Below are 24,828 nucleotides of genomic sequence, written 5' to 3'. Positions count from 1 at the left end.
TTCAACATTTACAGGATCCCACTAGCCAACATCCTCCAACCACACGGAATCACTATCCTCTCCTACGCAGACGACACCCAACTCATCTTCTCCCTCACCCGCAACCCTACTGCCGCCAAAACCAACCTCCACGCTGCACTCCTTGACACATCCGCATGGATGACAGCTAACCACCTCAAGCTCAACTGCAACAAAACCAAGATCATCATCATATGGGACACCTCCTGGTAGCCCACCGCCCTAGGCCCCGCCCCTACACCCTCAAACCACGCACGCAACCTTGGCATCATCCTGGGCCCCTCCCTCTCAATGACCCAGCAAATCAACAGCGTCACCTCCTCCTGTTTCAACACACTGCGCTTGCAGAAAAAAACCTTCAAGTGGATTCCCACAGAGACCAGAAAGACCGTCACTCACGCACTAATCAGCAGCAGGCTAGACTACTGTAACGCTCTCTACGCCGGTACCACACTCAAACTCAAGCGCAAACTCCAGAGAATCCAGAACACAGCTGCGCACCTCATCATGGACCTCCCCTGCCATGAACACATCTCACCACATCTCAAATCCCTTCACTGGCTCCCCATAGACAAAAGGATCCCCTTCAAAATCCTCATCCACTCACACAAATCCCTCCACAACACCTTCCCAACCTATCTCAATGAAAGAATAAACTTCCACACTCCCACCCGCAACCTCCAATCAGCCGACCTCGCACTCGCCACAGTCCCCTGCATCCAACACGCCGCCACAGGAGGCAAATCCTTCTCCTATCTTGCCCCAACAACCTCCGCAAGACCCAAGACCTCCTGCTCTTCTGAAAAAACCTCAAGACATGGCTATTCGAACAGTGATCTTCCCCCCCACCAGTGCCTTGAGACCCTCATGGGTGAGTAGCGCGCTATATAAATTATTTTGATTGATTGATTGATTGAAAGCCTGATGTGTGCTTCTGGTACTTAAAAGTCTGTTGTGATTCCTCTATGCTTTTCTTCCATCACAAACATAGCTAAATTTATCAAAAGCAATGATGCAAATCACCTGATATGGAAGAATAGCTGTAAAGAGTATGACTGCATTAACCTTAGGGTTTGTGTAAACCATGGTTCTTTACTTTATGCAAACCTAACCTTAATTCTGCGCAATAATTCAATTCACCTCAATGCTTGCTGAAATAAATTAATATAGCCCTGGATTCCTTTGAAAAGTCTCTGACTATACCTATGTAAGGCCTAGTTGCTTACCTCAGTCTTGCTCCTGTTGGTTTAAAGCCGCACAGTCCACAGAAACTTGCAGGAACCCGGATGCTGCCACCAATATCAGAGCCCAAGCCAAGTATAGATCCTCCACCTCCTATCAGCGCACCTTCCCCTCCAGAGGAACCACCAGGGGTCTTCTCGTGGTTCAAGGGGTTCAGAGTTTGACCATATATTGGGTTGCTGCATTCAAAGCTGAATAGATCCAAATAAAAACAATATTAATCTAAGACCCGTGCATGCAAATCTACAAGTTTCATATGGACAAAATGAGTCTCTTCCATTTTCTAATGTGTATCTATTAGTGAATAATTATTATACATTCAAGCTATTACATTTATGTTTTTTTCCTGATAGTTTTCAGGTTAGCATATTTTGTTTCTTTTTTCTGAGGATGAGCAGATGCTTATCCAAGTGCAAGGAATTGTTTTTACAAGATTGTTCTAGAGACCTATGAACACGCCTAGCCAGGCTCCCTTGTCATCTTTCCAGCAATAGCCATAATTTTCTCCTACCACCTGAACTGCCTTCCTGCTAACCACAATAACCACGTTATGCTGACTACCATTATCAGCAGTCAGACCTCACATCATCCACAGGCACCACCTTGGTATGCAAATAGGCTATACTTTGGTGAGAGCCCCAAAAAGTGTGTGTGGGGGGGTCTCACCCAGTTGATTTCCCAAGCCCCCAAAGGAAACTATGAACTCTGCAGATGATAGGAACCTGTGCAAACATGTTCTTGCTTCTAACAGTGGTACATGGGACCACTTCCCTAAACCTCCACAATCAGTGCACACGCAAATGTTGAGATCCATATGCACAAGTGTAAAATCAGTCGTAAAATTATGTTTACAACAAAATTTATGGTCAGATTTAGGGTTTTATGCCTGCCAAAACTCCACAAAGGGATTCCCTATGGAAGTAAATAGTTCAAAGAGTGTGGACATCTTTATTACAAGTGCAGAGAAATCTGCACTCACAAATCTCACTCAAGGTGTGGGAAAGAGGCATTAAGGTGCGGTGTGCCTTGGAAGTTCCCCACAAGCATGTACTTTAGTTAGCATTCTGAAGCTCCTGTCTGACCTTTCCCACCATGAAAAGAGTCAAAAGGTTACTCCAGAAACACCTTAAGTATCTTCCCTTCCAGGATGAGAAGGTCAATGGATCAACCCCACATTTGGTGGGAGTTTAGAGGAAGTGCTTGATGAACAGGGACCCTGTGGGGGAAAAACAGAAAGAGTGTGTGTGCACAGAGGCTCCATTCTGAAGGAGCATACTTCTCTGATACTGTGTCCTAGTCACAGGGGGATTAGGGACCCGCAGAAAGAGTTCCTTTCCCAGCAATACTCTCCCCAAACATAAAGGGATTAAAGATACCCACTCTTCTCATACTCCAACTACATATCTCTATACAGTATTGACAATAGTGGCTTTGTAGGGCCTCTTATCTGTTTTTTCGAATCTAAAACAATGTTTGGTCCTCTTTTAGCAAAGCTACCTTTGTATGTTTTTGCAAAAAGGCTTGGAAGCGAATGTAAATATTGCAGATGCACTTATACATATGTTGATCAGAATATTTGATTACTGTATTGAAATCCCAAGTAATACGCCTAGAATCCTGCACCTGCCGCAGTTTTCAGGAGCAATATTGGGAATACTAGTGAATATCAAAAAGTATTAAAAAAGCACACTTCAAGCTACAAGTGCACACTTACTACTTTTTAGGGGTGAGTGCGAAGTGCTCCGTCCCTCTTCTAATCTCTTTTTAGGGGGATTTTAACCACGCCCATGTTACGTTAGTCACTTTCATTGGCTCATGGGCTTGCCTTTTAAAATCCGCTTGTTTTTACTCGTGAAAGGTATGCATACGTCATGCCTTTTCCAGTGTTTAGCCCTCCTCGAGATCACCGGTAAACTACTGGAAACATACAAGGCTCTAAGTTTTCCGTATGGTTTCTGGACTACTTTTTCTCTTTATTTCGCGATCACGCTTGTTTTGTTTTTTTACATTTAATGTGGCAAGGAAAGTCTGGTTAGGAGTTTACAACGCTAATAGCTCTAACTCAATGTAATGTGAGACCCATTTCAGTGCAAATGCTTGTTTTGTAAATGAGGCCCATAAGAACTGTTCTTCAAAAACATATTTTTGGCGGTCCCCTGGGACACTGTTTCAGGCTCCAGGTGCTCTTGACCACCCTGACCTGGTAGATATGCATACCCACCCAGGCAGACCCAACTTTTCCAAGTGTGACCTGTGCTCCACCTCCTCCAAAGAGGAATCCTCCAGTTCATTGCCAAGCAAACAATCTACAGGCATGGTTGGACTCACAGCTACCTTCAAGGAACCTGAGACCACTTCCTCCATTCAAAGGGACCCTGTGCCACTCTACACAGGCACTCTGAGTTGTCCACTGCAACTACTTGGTGAAGTACCCCGGGGATCAATCTGCTTTTCAGATACCAGGTGACTCCTCACAGTAGTCACACTGGCTCTTGTGTCTCTCAGAGCCTCCACCCTCTGTCCATCGATGGAATGGTGTGGTGTGGACGAGGTTGTAGTGAGATGGATTGTGGCTGATTGGAGTGGGATGAATTGGGATAGCGTTGGTTGGATTGGGGTGTGGTGGGTTGGATTGGAGTGTGGGGAAGATTGTTTTGGATTACAGTGGGTTGTTTGGGATTGTAGTGAGGCTGAGAGAAGTGGGGCAGGTTATTTTGGATTAAAGTGGGACAGATTGTAGTGGGGTAGATTGAAATGGATTGGAGTGGGGCAAATTGTTTTGGTTTGAAGTAAAGCAGATTGTGGTGGGGCAGATTGGAGTGTAGCAGATTGTTTTGGACTGGAGTGGGGCAGATTGTTTTAGATTGGAGTGGGCTGGATTGGAGTGGGCCAGATTGGAGTGGGCCGGATTGGAGTGGGCCAGATTGGAGCGGACCAAATTGTTTTGGATTGGAGTGGGGCATATTGTTTTGGACTGCAGTGTGGCAGATTATTTTGGAATGGAGTAGGGCAGATTTGTTTGGACTTGAGTGTGGCACATTGTTTTGGACTGGAGTGGGGCAAATTGTTTTGGATTGGAGTAGGGCAGATTGTTTTGGATTGGAGTGGGGCAGATTAAAGTGGGGCAGATTGCTTTGGATTGGAGTGGGGCAGATTGTTTTGGATTGGAGTGGGGACGATTGTTTTGGATTGGAGTGGTCAGATTGTTTTTGATTGAAGAGGGGCAAATTGGTGTTGGACAGATTGCTTTGGAGTGGCACACAATGTTTTGATTTTTTGGGGTTGAATTAGAGTGGGGCAGATTGCTTTGGAGTGGTGCAGATTGTTTTTGATGAGAGTGGGGTGAATTGGAGAGGCGCACATTATATTGGGCTGGGTTGGGAGGATTTAAGTGGTGTGGGTTGGAGTGGACTGGATTGGAGTGGGGCGGATTGGTGTGGGGTAAAGTGGGTTGGATTGGGGTGGATAGTAGTGGGGAGGATTTGAGTGGGGTGGATTGGGGTGTACCACATGATTATGTGTTAAAGCATCATTTCAGACATTACACATAATGAAGAAACACTTCAAACAAGTTAAATGTCATCTTTTGAGATAAGTGCCCACAAGCAAAAACAAAAGAAAACATTAGTGGAAAGTAAGAAAAGGTAACTTGGCAAAATAAAAGAAAGTTAGCGTTAAAAAATAAAACTTTGCAATTTTGTTTGTCCTGCTGGGCATGTTTTTTACAGTCACAAGCCTTCTTTTTGGGGGGGCACTAGAAGTTTAAAGGAACAAAATAGTACCTCAACCACATCAGGAGCAGCAGACAGGCACTAATTAAATTGAATCAATTAGTGTTTGATCCTTGCACCAGACAGAGAACGGAAATTATGCCAGGCGTGCCTTGATGAATTACGAGGCTGTAAAGAAGAGTGCCATGCAAACCAACAAATGGTGAGTGATAGGAAAGGCTCCAAGCCCTTTACTGAACACAACAGAGTCTCGCAAGCGAGACGCAGGTGCTAGCACAAACACTTGCAGGCTCAACCCTAAAAACAAAATGCTATTATGCGAAATACCAGCTTTTGGACTTTGCACTATTTTTTTAGTGCCAAATGTGTGTTTGTGACCATTTGTGTACTAAGGGCGTATTTTGCACAAAATAATTGTGCAAATTCACGCATTAGCCAAACACCTGCTCACATTCGGTTAGTTAGTGTTTTTCCCATACTCTCACAGCAGGATATTTGCCCGAAGAAAGTCTTAATTAAGCTTCGTGGCATAATGGGCTAATCATATTAATTTCCCAAAAGGAAATGCAGGAAATTAGACCAGATTATGTCAGCATGAATGACATTTCATCTGGGTCTAATAATAATGTGTCTCACAACGTTTACAACTGAAAAATAAGGACATACCAAACATTGTTTATTACACCACCCTAATCTGCTAATCTACTTTTTCTTAATGCCTTACAGCATTATTTGCTAGTTTACAATATTTTCTAAGTCATGTAGAATCTCATGCATAACTGTATACCAGAAGGCCCCAAGGCAGGACCCTGTCTGACATCATCGCCCATGCAACTAGTCGATCTGCTTCCACACACCAACCACCAATGTCTTTTGTACCTTTTCTGCCTTTAGGGAGTTTATGGAGCCAATGTGAGCCAACACACTTGGATCATACACATTGTAACACCGATTAAAACTATCCTCCAAATGTATGTCAGGAGCTGTGTGGATGCCACTGTTCTTGTATCTTATAAATGTCACCAGCACAGAAAGTACACAAAGTGAACTCACAAAAAGAATATACCCACTGCAAATACTGAAGAGAATTGAAAATTCATCTTCAAGATAATACAAAACGAGGAGAATGTAGATTGCAAATCTAGGCAAAGGCAAAATATCAGATGCCAAAATTAATATCTACAATTAGTTACAGAGAGGACAAAAGAACCTGCTGCTGTAGATAAGAGTGTGGAACAAGTTTTCTGAGGTTACAGGTTGAGGTGTTCTTTGAAATGGTGATTTTAGCTCTTTCATGAATAGGAGGAATGTTGGATTAGTTCTGATGGTTACAGGGATGACGTAGTTTCACTTTCTGCATGCCTATATGATTAACACGTTTCCTGTTTTTTTTCGCTTTTTACCTTTCTTTGTCTCCTTGACGATGTGTCAATATCCTCAAGAGATGGTTAGTTTGTCTGCTAGAGTTTCATATGGGTAGGTGTGATGTAGTAAAATGTCTCAGGATCTTGATGAGGTGTGCTGTGGTTTGTAGGATGCATTTTAGGGGTACAAATGTGGTGTATGTGAAGCCATGTAGCAACAACGTTACTCTATCAAGAAGCAAGAGAATGAGAGATTGAACAGCAGTTCTGAAGTCACTCACAGAAAAGAACAGTTTACCCTTTTCAGCAAGGATAATTAGAACCATGCAGTTGTGGTCTTCTGGGTGATGTGCTCCTTGATATACACATGATTGTTGTTACCCAGTTTCTTTCTTGTTCAGGGAATAAGGGATTCTAAAGCAGTTCTTACATACTTGTTTGTTTTTGGCTGATGTTTTAGCTATCAATCCAACACTACAGTTTCTTTAGTAACTTTCCAGGGGTGGCTCCTCCGCTCTGGAGGACAGCGTCCCCCTCACAGCAGCAGCAGCAGGGTCATGGGTGTGATGAGCACTGAGGGGATTGCACAGAGCACTCCCCTCAGTGCGCATGTATGTTTGGCCGGCTGTCTCGGACTGGCCAAACACGCATGCACACCGGTCTCTCTCCAACCTGGCACTGTATTACCGGGATGGGGACAGCAGGCCCAGGCTCCCAGTCTGCCTTGGAGCACCCAGCCAGGGCGCTCCAGCCAATTATAACACTGCTTTGAGCAGTGTCATGATGCGCCGTCGGGCATGCTGGGAGCCTGTGCCTGGAGAGCAGCAGTGTGATTCAGGTAAGTTTTTAAATATATATATTTTTGTTTAATCCCCCCATCCCCGCCCTGCCACTTTGCCCAGTCGCCAGCCGTGACTATAACCTTCTATAACCTTCTAACAAGTGTTCTCCCCTAAGAATCACTCTACCTCACATAGAGCCCCTCTTTAAGAATTGATACATTTTCCCAGGCACTAAGGGCCAGATGTACGTAGGTATTTGTTTGTGATTACCAAATAGCACATTTTTGTGAGTTGCTATTTATCAATCGCAAGCACCCATGTACTAATGTGCGTATTACACATTTTGCATTTCCTAATGGATTACAAATAGACCTACTGCATGAATATTAATGGGGTAAGTCTCGGTTTGCGTTGGGATCAGCAGACCACTATGGGGGTTATTCTAACTTTGGAGGAGTGTTAATCCGTCCCAAAAGTGACGGTAAAGTGACGGATATACCACCAGCCGTATTACGAGTTCCATAGGATATAATGGACTCGTAATACGGCTGGTGGTAAATCCGTCACTTTTCCGTCACTTTTGGGACGGATTAACACCTCCTACAAAGTTAGAATAACCCCCTATGTCTGTTACTGCTTTTAAATGAAGAAATCTTTTTTTTTAAATGCAGTCCGCGTTCTTTTAAGGAGTTTACTTTTCATTTTTTAAGAGTAGGTTTTTCTCTGCCACCTGCTCTAAAAAATATTTTACCTACTTTCACAAAGGGAAAGGGATCCCTCAAAGACCCCTTCCCATTTGCAAATGTGTTACCACGTACTTGAAATAGGTGGTAAAAGAGAAATGTTTTACAACAACAGTTGCAAAACATTTACACATTTTGCTGCGATTCGGTACTAGGAAGGGACACCCTAAACACGCCCCTTCCTAATACTGAATCGCAAATCCAATTTGTGATTCTGTAATAAGTTATTGAATTTCAAAAAGGGCTTTGTACATTTGAAGAAGCCTGTTTGCATTTGCAAACGGGTCGATTCTGTGAATCGGCCCATTTGCTAACACAAAAACACTTGTACATCTGGCCCTAGACGTGCTGTCTCCTTCCCTCTGGCATATGTTCACGCTCAATATAATTGCCAACTGCACTAAGCCTTATACTTGTCCTCCTCCTCCATGGAAAAGCTTCCCTTCCAAACAAGTCACCAGGGGCTTGGTCATTTAGGGAAAGTTTACATGTATTGAGAGTGAACATCCTGAATCTTAAAAGCAATCCTGTGCCACTAAAGGCGAGATGGAGGTTGGAAGGGTTGTGACATCTTGAGGTCTGACGAGCCTGGTCCTGCAATGCAGGAGCCAAGACGGAATTTAACTCTGGCTGTAACATTTTCAGAAACACATCTCTCGCCTGATGGAGGATACAGGTAAGGCCAGTTGTTTTTAGCTCTCACAGTGCAAAGGTAGGCCAATTGTTTGGATAATGCAATGTGGTTCCCCCATGGTGGATGCATGCCTGCTCTACTCACAAATAGTGAGTTACAGTTATTTGAGATGCAGGTGATCCAGCACAATTTTCTACAATTCCAGCCTCTGGTTAAATAGTCAAACAGATTGAGCCACTAGTTGTAAGGGGCTTTATGAATGGAATGTGCGTTCTGGGGGTGTTTGGACAAAATATTGTTTTGAAATATTGGAACTCATAACTATCGGAAAAAAATATTGCAATGCAAAAATATCATGTTATAGAAAATCATTTTCAAGAACATTGTTTTTCTGGTAAGTAATACAGTGTTTAAGAATATTGTAGTTTTTAATATAGTTTTCAGTAATATAGTTGTAAAACAATATTGTTTTTTAATTATTTCAATGTGTTTTAGTTAACATATTAACGTTAGATGTTAGAATTGTTGGTATCATTGTTATTAATTTTTAAAAATGTAGTTTGTAATTTTTATTGATCTAGGTTTTTTAAAATTATTATTAGTGATTGATGGTGTTGTAGTGGGTTATTACATTTGTAGGGGGACAGGGTGGGAAGTTATTTAAATTATAAATGTGTTTAATTCGTTGTTAATTTATATTTTATTGTTAATTAATTAATGTATTGATTATTAATTATGAAAATGTTTTAATTGTTATATTTTAAATGTAAATTACTTTTTTAATTTAGTTTTATTATTAGTTATAGCAAGTTATATTTTAGTATGTTTGTTGGGTCTGTAAGGGTATAGGGTGGGGAGTTCATTAAGTCATAAAATATTATAACATTTTGTTAATTAGTTATTTAATTGATTGTTACTTAAGTAACTCATACTGATTTTGTTAAGGTATATTTTCGTTTTGGGTGCTGGGTTAGTAGAGATATATGGATGGTAGTTCAATTCAATTAAATGTATTTTAATTTATTTCTATTTGAAAAACATATTTGATTATTAATTTGGTACATTACCTAATTTATAAATTATTGTGTAATTGTTGTAATGTTTTAGTCATTTTAATATATATTTAAATTTTTATATGCTTAATATTAGACATGTATTTTTAATGCTGTATAATGTTTTTTAGGTGAGTAGGGTGGTAAGAAAATTAAAAAAAAATACCATATTTGCATTTTAATTTATATTTATCTGAAATTTATTGATGAATGATGTATATAATTTTTAAATGCATTATTTTTTATTTATTTATTCAGTGGTGTTTGAGATTTATTTTTCTGAGATGATATTTGTTACTTAAAATTAAGGTGTTTTTCTGTTTCAAGGGAAATTAAATAAATAAGTTGTGATTTCATTATTGTGTTTATTGCAGCTGGCAAAGTTAGTGTAATTTCATGTTTTCTTTCCTTGATGTTTAAGTTTTATATATTAACATTTTAATTGTGTGTGTGTATAGATATATCACCCAGTGGCGCTCGCCACTAGATATTTACAGTTAGGACTATATATATATATATATATATATATATATATATATATATAAAACCTACTGGTGGTCGCCAGTAGGTAGTTATAGCTAGGACGTAGTTTCTATAGAAAAAGTGTTTTTTGACTTGCCTACATCTTTGGCACCGTTTGGCGAATCTTCACAAAATTTGCCAGTGGCAAGTTGGGTCTTGTGCATGAAACGTTTCAAGGTGATCCATCAAGCGGGGCCTGAGAAAATGGGAGAGGGCTCAAAAAAAGTATTTTTCCCATGTTAAATCCTATAAGGATTTAGACAAGACTGCAGCCCGAACCGCTGGACAGAATTACATCAAATTTGGCAGAAAGGTGGCTGTTGCTCTATAAAGCACCCTTTTTATTTGATATAAATCAATTCAGTAGTTTTGGAGATGTTGAAGGAAAACAAATCTATATATCTAGAGGGGCAAACACTTTGCAAACCCCCTTGATCTCGTGCAGAGATCTGATTGGCTGCCAACACTTCATCCAGGAAGTGTTGGCAGCCATTTTGAGACTCGGCTTCAGCTCAGTCTCAAAAACAAATGTGAAAAAAAAGAAAAGGGGGCAGGGTATGTCTATCCAAGCACCCTAACCTTGGTGTAGGTGTCCCCCTGGGACTCCGCCAGGGCAAAAAAGCATTTTTTGTTTTAAACTCACAGCGAAAGTTTGTGAAGATTCCTGAATTTCACTGTGACTTTAATAAAAACAGCAAGTGTGGTCTTCTGTGCTTGCTTTTAATATTGTCCTGGCATAGTTAGTTTTAGAGGATGGGAGCACACAGGGCCCCCTTCCTAGGGCTGGTAAAAGCCCCAGTGACCACCAACTCCATGACGCTATGTTTAACTAATGTGTGGGGGGGCCACGTGGACCCCCCCGAGGCTCTGGGGACCACCACCACCTCCCCAGAGAAAGAAACAAGAATGGGGAAGACCCGTGCACCCCCGAAGCCCCAGGGACCACCACCTCCCTTGGGCTACATTATGAGAATATGCGTGGGACCATGAGTACACCCGGGGACCTGGCGATCATTTCCTCACTTATTGCATTAGTTGTTTTTTATATGTTATTGTGGTGATGCCTCGTCCTCGCGACTCCCGTTTTACGTCTTGAGCTCATGACAGAGAGCTCGAGACACTCGGAGTCAAGAGGACGGTTGGGGCGGTAGCTGCGACATCGCAGCGGTCTACATCTTCAATAAAAGAGCTTAACCTTACCTATACTTGTAGTCATGTTTACTACAAGTATTTCTGGAGATGAGAAGACCGCTGCATCGGACCCATTTTCCTCGTCGAAACCAAGCAGGAAGTACAGCTAATAATAGTAACGTCAATCTGAAGAACTGAAGCAGTTACTTTGATTTGTTTTTGGCCAATACTGCCATCTCATGGAATTAAGAGGTACTGCACTTTGATTTTAAAAAGAAAGATAATTTTGACAGTTCATCTTAATTGGTTTTTTTTTTGGGCTGCTTATATTACAAGGAACCATCAGTGTTTTTTTTTTGTCTGTGATCTGCTGTGGCTTTTATATTGATACAGATGTAAAAGTAAAGAAGGTTAAGTAAAAATTGTTGCTGGGTTTCTTCAGCCTTCATTTTCTTCTGCGTCACACACCCTGTGATATTACTTATCTTCTGCACTTGTACTGTTTTAAGAATGCAGTCTGTGAATCCACCTCCATTTTTTTTGGAAACACCGGGTAACCCTCCAATTCCATGGAAAAATATGTTTGATGCATTTGAAATGTACTTAGGAGCAATTGGTGCAGCGCGCTTCCGTCCTGAAAGAAAAAAAAATATTTTACTCCATTCCCTAGGATTTGAAGGGAGATCTGTTTTTAAATATCTTCCTGCCTTGGTATTGGAAGAAGGAGAAGAGATTGATGAGTATGCCAAACAGTCAAAAAATTGGAACTGAGGTTTGACATACAACCCAGTTTAGTCGTTATTAGACACAAGTTTTTCAAAAGAGAACAAAATCCTGGTGAAGACGTTGATACCTTTGTATCAGCACTGAGAAAACTTGCAGCTGTTTGCCAATTTCAGGCGTTTAGTGACCAGCTGGTCAGGGACCAATTTATTGCTAAATGCACGGACAAGACCATCCAACAAAAACTTCTTTCCTTGAGCAATCCGTCACTAGATGAGACATTACGACTGGCAAAGAGCATTGAGACGTCTAAAGTGTCTGTGAAGGAACTGGAATCCAGAACGACAGAAAATATAGGATGGTGAATTCTCAGGATGGAAAAATTTTAAAATCAACTAAGACTTTTTCCAAACCATTTTTTAAGCAAAGCAACATTTGTTTTCGGTGTGGTAATCTGAACCATATTAAGAGTGGCAGGGGATGTCCTGCTAAGAATGCCACATGCACGAAGTGCAACAAAGTTGTGCACTTTGCCAAAGTGGGTCAGAGTGGCACAATGAGTGTTGGTTATCAACAGGGTTCAGGGAGGTTTCCAAATGGTTCAGGGGTAGCGTATGTTACAGAAATGGATGATAGCGATGTAGATGGAATCCGAGAAGAATTCAGAGACATGGCGATGATTGTCACAGAGGATCACATAGTGACTGGAGATCCTACTAGGTGTGTGGATCCTAATGTTGAAATTGGTGTTGGTGACAAAGTGATCAAACTTTTGGTGGATTCTGGTGCTCGGATCACAATGATTACTCAAGAGCTGTGCAAGGAGGTTTGGGGAGAGAGAACTCTCTGTGCACCTGACAGAGCACCTGTCTCCTATGAAGGGAGAAAGATTGAATTGGCTGGTTATTTCGAAGATGTACTTGAGTTCAAGGGAAGGATAATTTTTGGCAAGGTTTATGTGGCGATTAAGGGACTAAACATTTTAGGTTGGTTCCATCAAGGGTTATTCCAAATGGTTTTGAGGCCAGGCACTAAGGAACAAGTATCTGTTGTAGAATCAGGTGATTATGCAGCCAATCTGATAAAGGATTTTCCTTTGGTATTTTCTGAAATGTTGGGCACTATTGAAGGATTTACTCATGTGATAAAAATAAAGGAGTGTGAGGGACAAATTGGAAAAGGAGTTGAAGGACCTGTGTATGAAAGGTATCATTGAACCTATAGATTCCTCATTTTGCAAGGAAGAAAAATGGCGATTTGAGGGTCTGTGTGGATCTGCGCAGTTTGAACAAACATATTTGGGTGGACTCGCATCCTTTACCTAATATTACAGAAATGCTGGCCACTATTGGTGAATCAAGGTGGTTTTCCAAGTTGGATTTAGCTACAGCATATCATCAGATTGTTCTAGACCCAGCCTCAAGGCATCTTACTGCTTTTGTTTCACCTTTGGGCACATTTCAGTATTGCAGGATGCCTTTTGGGTTAGCCACAGCAGCAGCTGTTTTTCAGCGAGTAATGTCTCAGATGTTAAAGGACATAAAAGGGGTAGCTGTATTTCAAGATGATGTTTTGATCCATGCAGCATCCAAAGAGGAACATGATCACATTGTGAGGAAGGTGTTAAGAATCATGCAGGAAAAAGGAGTGGTTCTCAAAAGTGAAAAATGCCAATTTTTGCGTAATAGAGTTGAATATTTAGGACATGTTGTTTCCGAACAAGGGATTGAACCCAAACCAGGGTTAGTCAAAGCGATTATGAATGCTTCTCCACCATCAGACAAAACAGGATTGAAGTCTTTTATTGGTTTGTGCGAATTTTATTCACGGTTCATGAGTGATTACGCTACTAAAACTAAGCCTTTAACGAATTTGTTAAAGAAAAATTTTGTTTTTGTTTGGAGTAAGGATTGTCAGGAAGCGTTTGAGTGGATTAAGTCACAACTAGTTGGGCCTAAAATTTTGAAACCGTTTGATCCAGACGTGCAGTGTATTATAACTCTTGATGCAAGCAGTTTCGGTGTGGGTGCTGTGTTGACTCAGGCGAAAGAAGGTACTGAAAAAACTTTGGGATATGCATCAAGAGTTTTGAGAGGGTCTGAATTAAACTTTTCTGTTATTGAAAAAGAATTGTTGGCATGTTGGTGGGCTATAAGGAAGTTTCATCCGTACGTCTGGGGAAACAAGTTTGTGTTGTGCACAGATCATAGTCCTCTTATTTCTATTTTGACTGGAGACAAAATTAGAGAATCAACACCTCGCATTTCTAGATTGGTCACAAAATTATTGCAATATGATTTTGAAGTCCGTTATGTTCCAGGTAACAAGAATGTTAGAGCAGATTTTCTATCTAGATTTCCACTGGTTGAGGATGCGGGTGTTGGGGAGGATGAAGATGAAGATGATGTTGATAACTGTTTTATAGCAGCTGTTGATCTGGAAGATATGTGCGCAATAAGTGAATGTGAGTGGAAACAGGAATTGTCGAAAGACTTGGTATTGGCTCAAATTGTAAAATTTATAAAAGAAGGGTGGCCCAGAGAAAGAAATGTACCTATTCAATTTCAAACTTTTGTCAAGGTGTCAGGTGAAATGTCAGTTGAGGATGGCATTCTGATGAGGGATGAGAGATTTGTTCCCCCGGAGAGCCTGAGGAAAAGAATAGTTGCTGCTGCGCATGAGGGACACTTGGGCAGGACACTTACTAAGCGCAGATTACGTGAAACGTTTTGGTGGCCTGGAATGGACCAATGTGTTGATGTCTGTGTGGATGAATGTGTGATTTGCAACAGTTGTGAAAAGGGGTTCAAGGTGAGGACTCCACCATTACAACCTATTGAACTACCCGCTAGGCCGTGGGAAAAGCTGGGAATTGATCTTATTGGTCCTTTCTATGCTTTGCCAAGTCCATGTAGATTTGCTGTAGTCTTAATTGATTACTATTCGAAGTGGCCTGAAATCAAGTTTATAAGTGAGCCTTCATCAAAAAATGTAATTGAATTCCTGAGAGATGTATTTCTACGGGAGGGGTTCCCTTCGGCCATTGTTTCTGACAATGGTGTGCAATTTGTTAGTCAGGAATTTAAAGAATTTTTACTAGAAGGTGATGTCAAACACATAAGGAGTTCACTATATCATCCTCAAACCAATGGCCTTGTAGAGCGCATGAATCGAGTGTTGGGGAATTGTGTACAATGGGCTATTGCTAACAAGTCAAATGTTCAAATTTCTGTACGTGCTATGCTTTGGTTTTATCGCACAACCCCCCATTCTTCTACAGGTGTTTCTCCATTTGAACTGTTGCGTGGAAGGAAACCATCTTCAAGGATCTGTCCTGGTTGGATGTCCAAGTGGGTGAAACAAAGTGATTTGAGTGTAATTGATGATACTGTCAGAAATAATGTCCGGAGGGCACAAATGAAGCAGAAGGAATACTTTGATTTAACAAAGAGGGCCTACCCCCATGAATTTGAAGTAGGGGACAAGATTAGAAAAAAACAGACAGAAAAAAAGGGGACAGAAAAAAAGGAGAAAAGAGATTTTCAGAACCCATGATAATTGACAAAGTATGTGGTAATGCTGTTAGGGTTAATTTGCGGAATTGGTGGAATGTTGACAGGGTAGTTAAAGTCAAGGAAATGCCTAACAAAATGTGTAAGTCTGATCATTCTATGGAATGTCTGAACAAACCATCTCACGGTGAACCAGTTACTGATGAAACGAATCCGACGGATGTTGATAAAGTCGTTTTTGAGCGTTATGTACGCAGGAGTGGCAGACAAAGAGTGAAACCTTTGAGATACCGTTAATTCTGTGACATGTATTTGAGATCTTTGAGATACCGTTAATTCTGTGACATGTATTTGAGTTATGATTTTGTATTTCATCTTTCTTTATAATTTGTATCTTTAAATGTATTTTTATTTCTTTTGTGTTATTGTTTTTTTTCTGTAGACTGTTATCTTAATGAGTAATGGTTAAATTGTTATTTGCTCGTTTGTAAGGGAAGAGGATAATGTGGTGATGCCGCGTCCTCGCGACTCCCGTTTTACGTCTTGAGCTCATGACAGAGAGCTCGAGACACTCAGAGTCAAGAGGACGGTTGGGGCGGTAGCTGCGACATCGCAGCGGTCTACATCTTCAATAAAAGAGCTTAACCTTACCTATACTTATAGTCATGTTTACTACAAGTATTATTATTTGTTTTTATTAGTAATCTTTAAACATATAGGCCCTCATTACAACCCTGGCGGTCTATGACCGCCAGGGTGGAGGGCAACGGAAGCAATTCCAACAGGCTGGCGGTGCTTCCAGGGCCATTCTGACCGCGGCGGTAAAGCCGCGGTCAGAAAAGGGGAACCGGCGGTTTCCCGGCGGTTTTCCCCTGGCCCAGGGAATCCTCCATGGCGGCGCTGCTTGCAGCGCCACCATGGGGATTCCGACCCCCTTCCCGCCAGCCTGTTTCTGGTGGTTTACACCACCAGAACCAGGATGGCGGGAACAGGTGTTGTGGGGCCCCTGGGGGCCCCTGCACTGCCCATGCCACTGGCATGGGCAGTGCAGGGGCCCCCTAACAGGGCTACATGAAGATTTTCACTGTCTGCGTTGCAGACAGTGAAAATCGCGACAGGTGCTACTGCACCCGTCGCACCCCTGCAACACCGCCGGCTCCATTCGGAGCCGGCTTCTATGTTGCAGGGGCTTTCCCGCTGGGCCGGCGGGCGGCCTTTTGGCGGTCGCCCGCCGGCCCAGCGGGAAAGCCAGAATGGCATCCGCGGTCTCCTGACCGCGGAGCGGCCATTTGGCGGTGACCGCATGGCGGGCGGCGACCGCCGCCTGCTGCGGTCAGAATGACCGCCATAGTATTTTTAGTGAATGTGTTTTTGGGGTTTGAAATTTTAAGCATATTATTTATTGCCTAAATTAATTAATATGTTTTGTTCCTGAATTGTTTATATATTTTTTTGTAAATTTGTGTATGTATTTGTCTATAGATACATATGTATATGTAGTTATATATTATTATACATATGCTGATTGTAGAAGTAAATTAAAAATATTAAAAAAATTAGGATAATGTAAAATATGTATTTCTACTGTATATAATATATATACATGCACACATATGTGTGTGTTTATATAGCACATATTTATCTACAGTATTAAATATTAGTGCCACTTATTTAATTTACATTATATTAATTTTATATATTCTTTAAACTTGATATGCTTCACAGAATTGATTTTTGTATGTTTTTGGAAAAGATTAGTGATCACAATATTTTTTCCAATATTTTTGTGATTTCCATTATAAGTATTGGAGCACATAATTGTGGTAAACAATATTTTTGACATGATAGTTTGGTCAACAATATTGTTTACCATAACATTGTGTCATTGATCCCATTCTGGGCGCTAACATTAGTGCAACAAGTTAAATTAAAGTGAAAGCTCCACAAGAAGGACAGAGGATGGTTTCAAAGCCATAAAGGTTTATTAGCAAATTATTCAAGGTTGCAGGCTGTATCTCTTTAGTAAATCATTTGACAGATAAACATGAATCCAATGTAGTTGATCTACTAACATACAACAGAGAGATAATGTAAATCATTACAAGGTACAAAATGCAAAGTATCATTTCCATAAAGGAACTCCCTTAAACTAAATAAAGTATCTAAAGATGGCAGGAGGAAAGCCTAGTTAGAAGGTGTCAGTCTTTCAGTGATCTAATTTAAGGTTCAGGTAAAAAAAAGCACAAGAAACAGGAACATGGAATATCAGCTGAGTTAAGAAATGGTCTTATGTCAGCAAAGGGTCTCCTAAATGCTTTCTGAAACACACAGTTAAAAATACATTGTATTCTTCTCAGTACTTTTCCCCACCAACTCCTCCGAACTAGGACCAATCAGGTTGAGCTATCTCCTTGGAACAGGTAAAGTCCCCTTGTTTCAATCATCGAACAAAAGTGCACACAGCTGCATGACCCTGAATGTATCATCTGCCCAGCTGCATGAAACAGGAGAATCTTTCATCAAAAGCCGGATAGAATGAGTCATGCCACAATACATTGTGGGTGAGGTGTTTATTCTAAAATCCTTTTGATTTTTCTCACTGGGATAGCACATTGCAACTTCTACATGGTCCTCTTTATGCATTTTGATGTTAACCTAGGTAGGGTATGACCTGGTGTCCTTCCTCTCTAACTTCACTTGCGTATGACAGTAGGATCTTTCTCATCCTCATGCACAGTGTAAATTACAACACACCTCCGATTAAGCCTATCTATCCTAACAATTCTAAAAGCAAACAATGAGCTATTATTTTAACTAGTGTAGGTTATCTTGTTCCTGAAACAAGAAGGTTATTGTGAAAACACTTTTTGAAATCAACATTATGGTTCATCATTGAATGGCTTTTCAGTAGCTGAGGCAAGCTCACAGTTCGGCCAACTTTAAGAATGCACATTTGGATAAAAGTTAATATATTATTGGCTAATGATTATGCTTTGATTATAAAAAGTGTCACTTCCTTGTACATATCTAACCACACATTAGCATACTGATTAAAGTATCAGTAGGAAAATTCATAAAGCCTGACATTTTTTGCTGCACCGCAGGGAGCCGCACAATTTGGCGCAGCAAACAGACATGAGAGAAGGTAATAGTAGGATCCAATAGGAAGGTGGTGCTTAAGAGCAGAGAGTATGGATAGCGATTTTGTGTGAGCCAAAAGAAAAGTAAGAGGAATGGTTCAGCATGTTTTAGGTGAGTTTACTAATTATGTGTCCGCATAACCACAGAGAAGAGATGGACATTGGGGAGACAGGTATGTGGACTGTCAAAATAACTGTAAAGTAAATTGTGAATGAATTTAACAGCAAATGCTGCATTGTCTGGAGAGGCTAACAAGCAATTGGCATACAAAGACATGGTGGATTTATGAGTATTTGGCAGTGACGAAGGAACAACAGCAATACATGATGATAATATTGTAAAGGAGGAAATGCCTTTGGTGGGCTAATGTTCAGTTTTAAGGTTTGAAACAGAAGTCAACATTGGCAGTGCCTTCAAAGCTGTGATCTTAGGAAACAGGTAGGAGCTTCCTGTATTCAAAAGGCACTGACGAGTTAATAGTGGGTAAGTTTAGAGTGATCACTTTGCTGACATGTTCCACTTCAGATAACAGTACGCCTTGAGAAGGGCATTCCTGAGAGCAATGTTTTAATCACATGGAAGCTAAATAGGAAGGGAAGAGGTTCATTGAGTATCATGTGAATATGAGATCAAAAAGTATCAAAATCAACATACTATATTACCTAAAGGTAGCCAAAAAGGATTTAGCTAGTAGTAGCCATTTTTGGCCCTTGAGACTAGTATTAGAAATGGCAGTGTCAGAGGTACCAAAGGGTAAGAAAAGATAGCAACTGCTACCCCAGGCTAACCTAAGTTGATGTCTTTGATCCCCTGGATGATTACAATGAGGGGACAATATCAATTCATCGTCAGGTCAGGGCAGAAGAGAGCAGCTCTGCATACGATCTGTCAACCTATTCGATGATTATGGATCAGTAATAGCCGCTGCCTCCTACAGTGTGAATGAGTGAGTGAGTGTGTGTGTGTAATTATTTATATGTGTGATTATGAATGGAACACTGTAAAACTTGGATATGAGGCTTGGATTTGTGCTTAAATGTACAAGAGCAATTTAACAAGTTGTTCATATTTATCTAGAACTTTGGAAGGTCAGGGAATATAGAGCCTGACACCTGTGACTCCCGAAATCCTTCCATTCAGGGAAGTGTGGGTATGAAGGTAGCTCATTTGTGACGTAGAGATGAATGACATGCTAGGCACCACCTTAATGTTAGTGCTCCCCCCAGCGAGAGTGGGGTTTCTCCTGCCATCTTCCAACCAAAATTCTCAGATAAAAAAAAATAGTGTGCAGGCACCAAGTGATCACCATGGAAGGGAGGGGCACCTCTCCTGTCCGACCCCATATTAGGACAGATCAAACGTGTGTCAATGGGAGTCCCATTGCAAGTGCTCCCATTTACCTTGGTTTTATCCGTTCCTGTCAAAGGCACTCGGCCCAGCCACAGATGTGGTGCAGCATTTTCACAGCACAAGTAGGTGTAACGCTGGGTGGTAGGAATTTTGTAGGTTCTTGTGGCTTCTGGAGGATACCATCAGAAATGTAAGGAAAATGAGTAGTCTCAGGCAAAGTTTGAGGTTTGCAGGGCATTGGACCTTTGACTCCACCATTTTGTTAGGTCAACTTAGGTGACGGCTGAGCTAGTCCCCCAAATCCACAGCTTCCCACCTCGCAAAAATAGGGTCAATTTTGAGTTGCAAAATGTGATATATCCCTGTTGCATTTTGGGACAGTTCCTGTCAGGGGTACTAGGCCTACCCACACAAGTGAGGTACCTTTTTTATCGGGAAACATTGGAAATGCTAGGTAGAAGGAAATGTGTAGATCCATTCAGAATCTAGACATTTCTTTCACAGAAATGTGACGAAGATATGTCTTTAGTCAACATTTGAAGTTTGCAAGAAATTCGGGGTAACAAAACCTGGTAAGAGCCATGCAAGTCACCCCACCGTACATTCCCCTATGTGTCTAGTTTACAAAAATGTAGAGGTTTGCTAGGTATCCCTAGATGCTAGCTTAGCTAGGCCCCAAAATCCAAAGCTACCCTCCTTGCAAAAAAAAATGGGTCAGTTTTCAGTGGAAAAATGTGATGTATCTTTGCGGCTTTTTAGGCCGTTTCCTGTTGCAGGTACTAGGCTTACCCATGCAAGTCAGGTACCATGTTTATCTGAAGACACTTGGGGACATGGAATAGTAGACCGTTTATTATTACCAATTGTATTTCACTGAATGTGTGCCTTCCAAATGTAAGCCAATGTGTAAGATGTAATTCATTTTGAAAAATGCCCCCTAAATGTCACGCTAGCATGGGTACTCACAAATTCAGAGTTGCACAAATAACTACTGCTCCTAAACTCCTCATCTTATACTCATTTAAAAAATACATAGGTTTCTTAATACCCATTTTTCACTCTACATATTTTACCATATTAATTGGTCTATACTCGGTACACAATGAAAAACCATTGTATGGTGCAGCTTAGCTGTTGGTTCTGGATGCCTTTGGTTCTTGGAGAACCTACAAACCAGTGACAGTAGGGTCTAGTGGACGAAATGATATATTGGTTTTGTAAATCGACTATAGTGACAAAAACCTTTCTTTATTTTAACAGTTAGTTTTTGCGGAAAACCTTGAGGGATCTACACATATGACCCCTTGCTGAATTCATAATTGTTATCTACATTTCAGGAATCTATAGCTCTCCTGGCTCACCCATTGTTTTCACACTAGTTTCCACCACAAACTGGAAGTAGATTGAGAGCACAATAGATTAGGAAAAATTGGCTGCATCTTTGAAAAATGCCAACACTTTGGTAAAAATGTGTTTTTTATTCAGCTCTGCATGTTCCAAAATGTTGGTAGGATGGTGACTTTAGCACAGCAAACTATTAGTTGCTGCAATTTTTAGGTAAAAACTGACACTTTTATCCAGAGCACTCTACTCCTATTTTTTCCCAAAAACCCCAAATGTGGCTTTATTTTGTCTATTTTCTCGGTCCCCTCTAGGGCAATCAACAAACCCTAGGTACCTTTGGAATCCCTAAGATGTTGGGAAAAAGGACGCAAATTTGGTGTGGATACCTTATACGGAAAAAGAGTTATAAAGCCTTAAATGGAAAATGCCTCAAATAGGTAAAAAAAAGTCTCAGCACAGGGGGATAAAGGCCCAGCAGTTAATGGGTTAATCTTTGATCCGATTGAATCTTTGTGTGGACTAAGGAGTCTGGGTTTAGAACATGACAGTTTCCAGCTCTGCTGACTTCTGAAACTAACTTAAGGGAGTCACAACTCTGACAAAGGGCATTACTTTTGTTTTCATGTGGTGCAATTACTAAATTACTGTGGTACATTTATTCTTTTGCTTTACTGTTTACCGCTCTGTTTCTCTGTGAAAAACCTCCCTGAAGTCCCAGGACAGACTGGAATCAGTCAGCACCAATTCTGCAAGTGAATACAGTCATTCTGGGAGGTCTGGTCGGATTATAAAATGTGATTAAAACGTTTCAGGTCTAATTTTGGCTCAAGGTCTTTACAGAATTTACAGGAAAAGGTAGTTTGTACTCACCTAAACATTGATTGAGGGATGTTGGTTTTCACAAATGGAATTGCCCCTTGCTTCTTTAAAACCTGCACCATCACACTGTCAGTTGACTCTGGAATGTCGAGGTAACACGCAAGGCCACAGTTTGAGTCATGCCCCTAGGAATGAGTTATTACATACTGTTCATTTGAAAAGTTCAAACACGTGTAACATCTACAATAAATTATAAAAATAGTACTGAAACGTAAAAATCTACATTAAAGCACACACTTTCATCAATTCAAACATTTGCTACTTGGTTCATGTCTAAGGGGCCAATTACGACTTTGGTGGACAGGAATACCTGCCCTCTGAACTTCAGACAGGGAGGCTGCCACCTTACTGTCTATGTCCCCCCCCCCAGCCCCATAAAACATTCCCACTAGGCTGACGGGTGGAAACCAAGGCTTCCGCCCATCAGCCCAGCGGGAAAGTGGCAGCAGCAGTTTCACCAGCCCGTAATCGATCCGGTGGTAATGCTGCCACCCCGTAGGGGGCAGGAGCACCCTCGTAATGCATGGGCTGTGCAGGGGCCCCCTGCACCTGTTTTCCGCCAGCCTTTTTATGGGGGTGAAACCGCCATTAAAAGGCTGGTGGAGAACCAGGTTATAATCAGCAGGGCTGGCTGATTGCAACCTGCACCTGCCAAAAGATCCCAGCAGAGACAGCAGTAAGTTGACAGGGCTGCCTGCCAACCTTGTAATAAAGCGGTCGGGCTGCTGCAACCACAGTGATCTGACAGCCACTGTGAGTGTGCCCTTATTGTCCCTTTTTAAACAAAATGATATATAAATTAAAACAACATATAGGCGGTCATTCTGACCCTGGCGGTCGGTGATAAAGCGGCGGCCAACCCGCAAACAGGCCGGCGGTCAAAAAAATTGTATTCTAACTCTGGCGGTAACCGCCAACACAGGCCGCCACATTAACACTCCGACCGCCACGGCGGGACAGACAAACAGCGCGGCGGTCACCGCCAACAGGCAGGCGGCAGACAATGTACCGCCCACCCTATCACAACTCACCAATCCGCCACCTTTTCCGGGGCGGGAGCCCCGCCGATAAAAACACGCCGGAAACAGACTACGAACGGGAAAACGCTCACCTATACACACTCCACGAGGAAGGAGGACAGCATGGAGGCCGAATTACACATCCTACCAGCTATTGTCTACCTGCTCATCTACCAGGAGTACGAACGCTGGCGCAGACGACAACGGTGAGTACTGCACCTATGACACAGGGGAGGGGGGAGGAGAAAAGCTTACGGGCACACACATGCGCCATACACCCACCCCCCCACCACAAATACCTACACCCCATTGCCGAGCAACAAGCCAGAGTGACACCACACAAACCCCCCGGAATAATGCAAAGACACAATTTAAATGTTCGATAAAATATATGTATAAATAGCTCCATTGAAGGAATGGCAAATATGCCATATAAAAGATACAAAAATAAGGAATGAACATAGTCAACAAGATATCCATAGGCAAAAAGTCCGGTACATTCCGTCAAAGTTCCATAGTCCGTGGGCCAATGTGCACAAACACATGGGCAAAGCCCACACAGGAGACCAGATACCATTAGAGAGAACACTGCAGGGGCATCAGATGATAAAACTACAGGCACCTCAGGGGGAAGGGAAGGGGGGGCACCTCAGCCACATGAGTCCACGACGCCGGATCCACGAGGGGCCTCCATGCCCACTGTCCCATCCTGGGGGGTGCAAAGCCACAGTCCATCAGATGGATTACCGACTCCACTGTGATTGGAGGAGGCATGGTGCCCCGAGTGCTCCCTGAAGCCCTGCTCGACACAGAACCGGCACTGTCAATGGGCCAGCGGTGCTTGAGATGAAGGGCCCAGCGGAGCGGTGCTTGAGATGAAGGGCCCAGCGGAGCGGTGCTTGAGATGAAGGGCCCAGCGGAGCGGTGCTTGAGATGAAGGGCCCAGCGGAGCGGTGCTTGACAGGAAGGGCCCAGCGGAGCGGTGCTTGAGATGAAGGGCCCAGCGGAGCGGTGCTTGAGATGAAGGGCCCAGCGGAGCGGTGCTTGAGATGAAGGGCCCAGCGGAGCGGTGCTTGAGACGGCGGGGCCCAGCGGAGCGGTGCTTGAGATGAAGGGCCCAGCGGAGCGGTGCTTGACAGGAACGGCCCAGCGGAGCGGTGCTTGAGATGAAGGGCCCAGTGGAGCGGTGCTTGAGATGAAGGGCCCAGCGGAGCGGTGCTTGAGATGAAGTGCCCAGCGGAGCGGTGCTTGAGATGAAGGGCCCAGCGGAGCGGTGCTTGAGACGGCGGGCCCAGTGGAGCGGTGCTTGAGATGAAGGGCCCAGCGGAGCGGTGCTTGAGATGAAGGGCCCAGCGGAGCGGTGCTTGAGATGAAGGGCCCAGCGGAGCGGTGCTTGGGATGAAGGGCCCAGCGGAGCGGTGCTTGAGATGAAGGGCCCAGCGGAGCGGTGCTTGGGATGAAGGGCCCAGCGGAGCGGTGCTTGAGACGGCGGGGCCCAGCGGAGCGGTGCTTGAGATGAAGGGCCCAGCGGAGCAGTGCTTGAGATGAAGGGCCCAGCGGAGCGGTGCTTGAGATGAAGGGCCCAGCGGAGCGGTGCTTGAGACGGCGGGGCCCAGCGGAGCGGTGCTTGAGATGAAGGGC

General features: G+C 42.6%; 1 protein-coding gene across 1 annotated transcript in view; it reads right to left on the bottom strand.

Annotated features, from left to right (window-relative positions):
• The window catches only part of LOC138293503 (vitamin D3 hydroxylase-associated protein-like), a 290,584-nt gene that overhangs the window by 151,494 nt on the left and 114,262 nt on the right, over positions 1-24,828 (bottom strand). Inside the window, exons 3-4 of the mRNA XM_069232742.1 lie at positions 22,160-22,293; positions 1,245-1,451 (exon numbers count right to left, since the gene is read on the bottom strand). Of these exons, the coding sequence (XP_069088843.1) occupies positions 1,245-1,451; positions 22,160-22,293 (341 nt within the window). The remainder of the gene's footprint in view (positions 1-1,244; positions 1,452-22,159; positions 22,294-24,828) is intronic.

Source organism: Pleurodeles waltl, chromosome 4_2 (genome assembly GCF_031143425.1).
Source record: "Pleurodeles waltl isolate 20211129_DDA chromosome 4_2, aPleWal1.hap1.20221129, whole genome shotgun sequence".
NCBI classification, from domain to species: Eukaryota; Metazoa; Chordata; class Amphibia; order Caudata; family Salamandridae; genus Pleurodeles; species Pleurodeles waltl.
This window is presented reverse-complemented; position numbering and strand designations above follow the sequence as displayed.